Here is an 8705-nt window from a genome sequence, read left to right as displayed (position 1 = left end):
TCTCTCTCTCTTTCTCTCTCTCTCTCTCTCTCTCTCTCTCCATGTAATAGCAATAAAGTTGTATGTAAAAAAAAAAGTAATACAAAAATGAAAGATTCATAAAAAAATAAAGAAGCATAACATTTATTTTTTTAAACTTTTTTTTAAGTCCGCGCCCCCCTAATATACACGCATATATGCGTCAGGTGCGCCTACGTGCCGCACATGTTGCATCTCGCACCACACAGATAGAGCAATAATTTTAGAGCCATTTAAGGCCGGGTTCACACCTGGGCGTTTTACAGCGCTGATCGACGCGCTGTAAAACGCCCTGCAAGTGAAATCCCATTATTTCCTATGGGCATGGTTCTCACTTGGGCGTATTTCAGCCTGTCGGGAACGTGCCTAAAAAACGCTCTATGTCCAAAGAAGTACAGGAGCTTCTTTGAGGCGTATTTCCACGCGTATCCATTATAATACAGCCGATAGCCCTCGTAAACGCGCGTTTGACGCGCGTTTTGTAGGCTGCAAATCGCGGTTAAAACATGCACTGCAAAACGCGCGTCATACACGCATATTTCGAACGCCTAGGTGGGAACCCAGCCTAAAGGAGAACTATGAGTTGGTAATTGTTAGGACCATAGTCACCAAGTACAGGAATTGTAGTCTAGAGGCAAACAGATAAACAGATTTCATACATAGCTGGAAATACTCTCTGGCACTGATCAGAGACATTATTAATGTGATAAAACAAATCTGTATAGAGAACTCCTCTGTTCTCACATAATACAGGGCCGGGTGGGAATTTGAGGACATTATTGAATCGATGAAAAGGAATTGAATTTTCAATAAACTTTTATAGTCTTCGAGAGCCTGATATGTATCAGGGTTAGGATGGCACCGATAACAAGATTACTGATTTCCCTGGCTGTATTATTTATTCAGCGGGTCTTTGCAAATGAAAGGAAAATCTCTTGATGATGTGCGAACTGTGGAAAATCAATTGACTTGCAATCCTCTGGAATATAATATTTACTGACAGTAGAGGTTCACTGTGCTCACTGTGAACTGAAACGACAGCAGGACTTATTTATTACAGGACCTGATGGGTGAAAAATGTCCAGAAAGTTAAACTTGCTCTCCATGACAACTAATTAGCCCCGCAGTTGTAATTTTTGCTATCCAGGTTTGAAAGTAAATCATAGTAACTGATTGGTGCCATGAATAATGAAAAATTAGACCTGTAACACTTTTCGAACATGAGGTAGGTAGTGAGAGAATAACTGTTTGTCTATAGAAACCCATTGTCTTGTGCCACGCTACACTAGGAGAGTGCAAAGAGGTGACAGCTCAGTGGCTTAGTGGTTAGCACTTCTGCCTTGGCTCAAATCCTGGTCAGGTCACTATCTGCAAGGAGTTTGTTGATGTTCTCCCTGTTCTCTCCTTGTGTGGGTTTCCTTCGGGTACCCAGTTTTCTCCCACACTCCAAAAACATGCTGGAAAGTTAATTGGTTCCTGTCTAAATTGGCCCTGTATGTATTCATGTAAAATAGGGACCCTAGATTGTCAGCTCCTTGAGGGCAGGTACTGATGTGAATGTGCACGTAAAATACTGTGTAAATTGTCGGTGCTATATAAATAACTGTAGTGAATAAATTAATATTATTAATCTGGTTGGTTACCGTGGACTGCAGAATCAGCTTCTTAGACCCTTGGTAAAAAATAGACCTATTTGTGGCTAATATATATGATTTGGAGCAGAGGATGAGTTCAGGCGTTGTGAACTTGTATGCAATACAGATTTTATGCCTATTGGAGTGGGCCCAACAGAATGTGTTACTACTGTATGCACTGCTATCCCAGTATTTGATATCTAGAGATGGTGGTACTTTGGCACAATAAGGTGCTAGGGTGGACATACATGGGTCAACCTCTGTGAGGTTTTATTGTTGTCTGTGTCCCTGGGTTATTCACTCTCTCTTTTTTTTGTTATGGTGACCGAAACATAAAGTCATAGGTTATCCAACTTTTTACAGTTGTAACTGGAACAATATTAGAGGTAAAATTTTCCAATGGGCGACACCTGTTCCAGTGACAGCGGTGAAAAAGCATTTTCCCTCACTTTGAAGAGATTTCCTCTTATTTTCTGTTATGTCTGCTAGCAAGCAGTAGATATATGCAAAAAGTGTAAAAAACAAAACGCTTTAAAAGAGGTCAATACTTACCTGTGTCTTCCCCGCGCGCTCCCGTCCGACTATGTGAAAATTCTCAAGCGGCCGCAAAGCATCTTGAGGGGGGCAGTTCACCTTTTCGGCCGGGAGACGAGGTAAGTCTATGGACGCGTGCACCCGCATGCAGACATCGTGGGACAGGAAGTGCCAGCAAGGAGAGAGGAGTCAGCGCTGGAGGGACAGATGAAAAGGACAGGAAAGAAAAAGATCTGATTAAGAGGCATCATTTAAGCTAAGTGCTTTAATTAACATTGGGGGAGGGGAAAAAAATTTGACTGTAATGTCACTTTAAATCATCCTCTTCTCTACCCAAAACTGAAAAAAGTTGAGAGTAAATTACCAAATTGTTTTAAGCAATAAAGATTGTTGACAAAGTGTTGCAAAAAATGTTGCAGCTTAGGATCTTTCATCTTTGTATTTAGTTTGTAAAGGAAATGTGTCCTTTAAGATGGAACTCCAGCCAAAACCTTTTTCCTACTGTTAGAACTTTTTTTTGCAGTCTGTGTACTTACTGGTAGGGAAATACATCTTTGCTATTTGTCATGGTGGCCATTTTTATTAGCAGAGTAAATCTCGAGAGTGAGCATAACACAGTACAAATTGTAGTAGTGAGTCTCCTACCAATTCTTCCTGGGAAAGATATACAAACAGACTTCTGAATAATGTTCAGAAAGGAAAGTTTTCTAGCAGGCTGCTTTAGCATCTTAATGCGGAAACACTGATTCTTTGTATATTCCAGCATTCCACGGGATTCCAAAATATGACTCATCAGGTCTGCATTCTGCACAGTTATTTCACATTTGAGGAGGACATCCATCTTTAGCTGATGGGACATGCTATAGGAAATACATTTGGCACAGCAGTATGCTAATTTATTTATGGCTAAACTGGAGGAAAATATCCTCTCTACCTGACATCGCATTACACTCCCGCTTCCTCTTTTTAGATGGAATCCTATTTTGCTATTATCCTAATTTTACTCTCAGCTTTTCATCTTTCTGGGGGCCATTAAATAAGAGCAACAGAAGAATACAGACATAAGCTTAGTTTGTTGTGAAGAAGCTTTCTACTATATCGCATGAAAAGATATTGAGAGCCAACTTTAGGAATAGGTAAGACTATAATAAACCAAAATTATCGCCAAAAGTTTAATGATCAGATAAAGAGAGCCAATGGTGGTTACACATGGCTAAATGTCTTAAAGCCTAACTCCAGGCACAGATATTTTTGTCATAAACAAATGTTATATCTGCTCAGAAGTAAGCCATGTCCAGATTGCTGCCCTGTACTGTACTGCACTGCACTATACTTATAAACAGACTCATTCCCACACAAACACAGATGTTGTACATTTTGCATACAGATCTTATACAGTACACAGACCAAATGCAGATTCCAAAGTCACAGCTATTGCATTCCACACTGTCTCTCATTTACCTTGTTAAATCAGTAAAAGAGCTTTACAATTGCAATCCCTGACAACTCTAGCTGCATGTACCGAGAAGTGCTTCATACTCAAAGATTACAACTGAGACTTTAAAGTCAGGTCTTAGTATCTAACAGCGTACAGCACCTGGTGATGGTTTAAATCAGAAGGCTGGTAGACTGCCAAGATTCTGCTGTCCATAGAAGGGAAAAGGAGCTCAGCTTTCAGTGGCTCTGCTTGTAGTTTGAAGACTAATTTTTCCAAAATGGCTAGAGCTACATAAGTGAATGAGGGCCTGTTTTAAAGTGCCGCAAAATTGTCTTCTAGGATCAGGTGACATGTTTCCTGGTCTTTTTCCTCTTTCAAAAGGTGCAGCATAGGAGGGATTGCTGCAAAGACTCTGATTGGTAACATGATGTAGACTCATGATATTAAGAAGAGTTTTGCTCTGTAAAACACTCAGTGGGCATGACAAAGTGTGGTGCTATGCTATCAGTCATCATCTATTGTTGCTGGAAGAGGTGGAGTGCCCTGGCTGCTGCTGGTCTGCACAGTGGGTCCAGTTTTTTGGAGAGTACCCTTGGAAATCCTAAATCCTTGGATAGCAGGGACTCTATGGTATACAACTAGCTAAAGTTGGTGAGGAGATTTTGTGTGTGTGTGTGTGTTAAAGCAACCCAGTTAATAAGGATTCTGGGGCACTTTATAGAAATTTAGATCTGAGTGCCACTCTTTTCCATTAGTGAGATTTTTAAATGTTTGCTATAGTCACAGGAACACTTCAGGTACCTTCCTTATTTTGGAAAATGTTTGGTTTAACTTACTGTTCCCAAGTTTGCCATTTTCTGTGTTATCGGTAGATTGTCTCTATTTTTCGCATTTTGTATTTAGTCTTTTTTTTTTTCCCCCAGGTGTTTTGATGTTGGTCTCCATCGTTTTCTTGTAAGGTAAGACTAAACTTTTTACAAAGTTAAGAGGCATTCCAGTCTAATCAGAAAAATACATTTTCAATCCTTCTTGTTACATCCAGTTTTTGGTTCTCTTGGGTGGAGTATGGCTTTAATAAAGTTAAGCCACTACCTGTACAGGTAGTGATTTGCATTATGTATTACATAGTTACATACATAATTACATAGTTACATAGTTTGAGGTTGAATAAAGACATAAGTCCATCAAGTCCAACCTATTGTGTGTGTGTGTGTATAGGTCCCTGAGTGTTCTCATTCTTAAGAGTACCTGTACCCTTGTACATTACGGTCCCTCAGGAAATCGTCCAAAAGCTTCTTGAATGATTCCAGACTATTTGCGGAAATCACTGCTTGAGGCAGCGAGTTCCATACCCTAACCGCGCAAGACCTAGCAAGAGTAGCTGTACCAACTCTGCAAATGACAACTTCAGATAGATAGCAAACTATTTTTGCCTTTGGTAAGTACGTTTATTACCAGGAATATATAGGGGCTGGAGAAGCCGTGGGAGTGATTTCTACATAGCAAAATTTCTTTGAACTAAGCTGACGCCACATAGAATTAAAAAAGGTTCGGATTTTACAGTTTTAACATTTTTATTTAATGTATTATTTTTTAAAACTATGCTTGTGTCAGACATGTACAGTATTAAACAGGGGCTCACTGCTATCTACAGGATAAAATGGCCTCTGCAAGCTAAAACCATTTTTTCTGGATCAAGCCTACGGCTTGCATGTTATTATATTATAGATGACATAGTAATGACATAGGGAACGGAGCTGTCAGTGGCAGCCAGGTTTGACAGCTAGCAAAGTCTCAGCTGGTAGCTGTCAAAAGGATGGTGTATATTCATTTATTTTATTATTTTTTACAACTTGCAGAATAAACCAACCTGACTTCCATATGTAATAAGCTGCATAAATGCTCCTACACCCTAGCATCCCTAGTTGTCAGAGTTGTCAGAAAGGAGGTCAGTTTTTTAGGAAGGGGTTTAATGTGTGTTCAGTTGTCAACACTGGTTGGGAAGGGTCAAAGAGGAACTTTACAACAAAGGCACCTTTCGAAATGTTTAGTAATGACAATCTACAAACACATACTTCTAGATACCTCCGCGGTACCGAGCAGAATAGAAAAACAGTGAAAAAAGAAAAAAAAAGTAGAAAAAAATGTTTACAAATGTAAATAAATTATACATTTTAAAAAATTAAGATTATTGAAAAAAGAAAATAAAATGTAAAAAAAGAAAAACAATTGGGTGAGCAGTGACAGCTAGCTGACGTCACAGCTGGTTCCGCCAAGTTGTCATTGTTTAATGACAGTTCAGCATCCCCAGGTAACCTGTGGACGCTGATCTGTCATTGCAACTGGGTGGAGCCAGCCGTGAGAGCCGTGAGCCGCTCGGCCAGCTTCGGGAGTGAATAGCCCTTCGGTGTTACTAAACCAAAGGGGTCCCACGGCCGTAGCTAGCCGAAGGATCAGCCGGAGCTACGACTGATATTTCGGCTACCTTTGTGAATAACCCTCTAAGTTTGCCATTCAGTTAGCAATCAATGTGTTTGACAAGAACACCCATGACCATGATCTCTAAGACATTATATGTGAACCGCTCGTCATCCACCATCCACATCTCTTCCATTTTGTAGCCATTGTATATGGCACACCCGTAGAATACATTAAAAGTGAGACTGTTATTAAAATGTCCACATCAGCTGGATGTCATAGAGAAGACTTTCCTGCATGGCTGTCAGCAGGTCTTCAATTTTCTAGGAAACTGCTAATTACTATATTGCATAGTCCTGAAATATAAGACATTTGAAGTATGACAAAAAAGAGAATGTTGCTTTATTAGCTGTTATAACATGCTGATTCTTTAGTTTTGAAGCTGGACTCCAGACAGCGATAAAAAGACTCAATTTAAACCATTTGTATTCATTAAAAATGTAGTTCAATGTATGTTTACATAAGTACCTGAATCTTTATATCAGCATTCTGTAATCCCCTGTACAACCGAGCTCAAATAGGGGGGAGGGAGGAAGCATTCTGAACTAATCAGGGCTCTATTGCTTTGTGCAGTGCTGTGCTGCAAGAACTGTACACATACTTACAGGAGGGTACAGTTGTGTCATTACTGTGTGCTTATACTACATCATTATCTATTCAGAGGCTGGGGTCAAACCTTGACTATACAATCTTCTTTAAAGGAGAATTATGAGGAGAGTGAAATACACTCATCCCCATAATTAGAGCAGACGTGCGGCACTGAAGCTGCCACAAGTCAGCTCTATTGATTGAGAACAGAGTGAACACATACTGCCGATCACTCAGTTCCCGATCATCTCCCTGCAGAGATTGCCCCCTCCCCTGGAAGGAGGGTGGGCACAGCTGGCTCTGCCTCTAGATTTAATTAAAAAAAGAAAGAAAAAAAAAGATTACCTACCTACCTAGTCTGCCTTTTATAATAAAAAAAAGTCCTCCGTGAGCTCCAGTTCAGTGACTTTGCCTAGATGATGCCATCAATTTGCTGCAGGCAGGGGTAAGCATTTGCTCAATCTCCTTTCCTCAGTGATCAGACTGCAAGGTGAAAGGGTGAAGCACAAGGCTGATCTGTGTCAGACATTCATGAACCTGGCCAACTACTGCACGGGCACCATAAATTACAGGATTATGTCATCTTTGTACCATCATCACAGTTCAGGTAGTTGCTAACCCTGGATAGTGGCTGAAAAAACACATCTCTGTCCTTCTGGAGAGAAAAGCAGATGAAGATATAGTAACAGGGAGTACTGCAATCTCTGTGAAAGGTAATAAATACCTATGGTACACATATTACTCTGCATACCTTATATGCATTTGAACGTGGGAAACATATCTGGTGGTAGGTCCACTTTAAAGTGTACAGGAAGGTAAACAGCAAACCAGATATGTGTGAATTTGTCTTACCTGTCAAACAGTTTCTGTTTGGACTGTTTTCTAGACACCCCATTCCAAGCACTATACATAATTCTGACCATTCTATTCTCCACTGCATTCAAAGTGATACATTTTTGTAACCTCTTTTTTTCCAGTGTAAAGCTTTTGTCTTTGTAAATATTTTACTGGATTTGTTGAATCAGATTCTTGTTTAGTCCAGCTGCACTATGGTAGCATGAAAGGTAGTATCTGATTGGTTGCTATGGAAAACAAGGACCATTCATTATTCAGATGAATCATTATCATTCATGAGAAGCCATATAACTTGGCTGCAGGGGTATTTCTGTGACACTCTTTTGATGTTTTTACAGAACTATTTCTCTGCCGTATATTATCCTAAAATTGAACTCCCATATATCTAGTCTAAAGTAATTCAATTTCCTTTACAAATGACTGTAATTACCATGCTGTAAGTGGAAGATGGTAATGGGCCAAGTATTACTAGAAAATAATTAAGCAATAGTGTCGGTGAACACAAGCAAATTATATTTATTTTAAAGCAGAGTAAAAAAAAGCAACATTTGGCTAAGAAGAATTTAAAAAACCCATAAATCTGATACCGCCGTGCCATTCATTCAGTAATAATAACGTCAACCTGTCACAAAAAAAGAAAAAAAATGGACACTCTGCTTCAAGCTGATATTATGGGGGGGGTTTGTTGGATGCTGGAGAGTTAAAGTACCTGACGGTTTTTATATGTCTTGTGGACTCTGTTGGTGATTTCCAGGATCTGCACACCCGCTGTTGCCATAATGAGGCGTTTCTGATCTCCCTGTTGGATATAATGGAGTGTGAAAAAGAGGTAGTAAATGGCACAATGGTGGGCGGGAACACCCAAATCTCCCTGGTGGGCAGGGACAGAGTAGTGGAGTATGGCATAGAGATTTCGCTTTTGGAGTATTCAATACATATTAGAAATCAGGAGCTGACTCAGCCAACGATGCCACCTATAAGTAAAATAATTTTTGGTGAACTGGCCTTTCAACATGCCTGTTATTTAAGGCAGTTTATCAGTCCTTAGATGTGGTGGCTGCCTTAGTTTTCTTTTTTATTTGACTTTATTTGCACCTGGTGATCCAGTAACACACTTTCCATCTATAGAAGAGTGTTATCACCCTAGAAAGGGAGTGTTT

General features: G+C 39.8%; 1 protein-coding gene across 1 annotated transcript in view; it reads left to right on the top strand.

The window, feature by feature from the left end:
* Positions 1 to 8705, top strand: part of HHAT (hedgehog acyltransferase) — a 203754-nt gene that overhangs the window by 118023 nt on the left and 77026 nt on the right. Inside the window, exon 9 of the mRNA XM_018553055.1 lies at positions 4548 to 4583. Coding sequence (XP_018408557.1) covers positions 4548 to 4583 — 36 coding nt within the window. The remainder of the gene's footprint in view (positions 1 to 4547; positions 4584 to 8705) is intronic.

Source organism: Nanorana parkeri, unplaced genomic scaffold (genome assembly GCF_000935625.1).
Source record: "Nanorana parkeri isolate BGI_ZX_2015 unplaced genomic scaffold, ASM93562v1 scaffold1, whole genome shotgun sequence".
NCBI classification, from domain to species: Eukaryota; Metazoa; Chordata; class Amphibia; order Anura; family Dicroglossidae; genus Nanorana; species Nanorana parkeri.
This window is presented reverse-complemented; position numbering and strand designations above follow the sequence as displayed.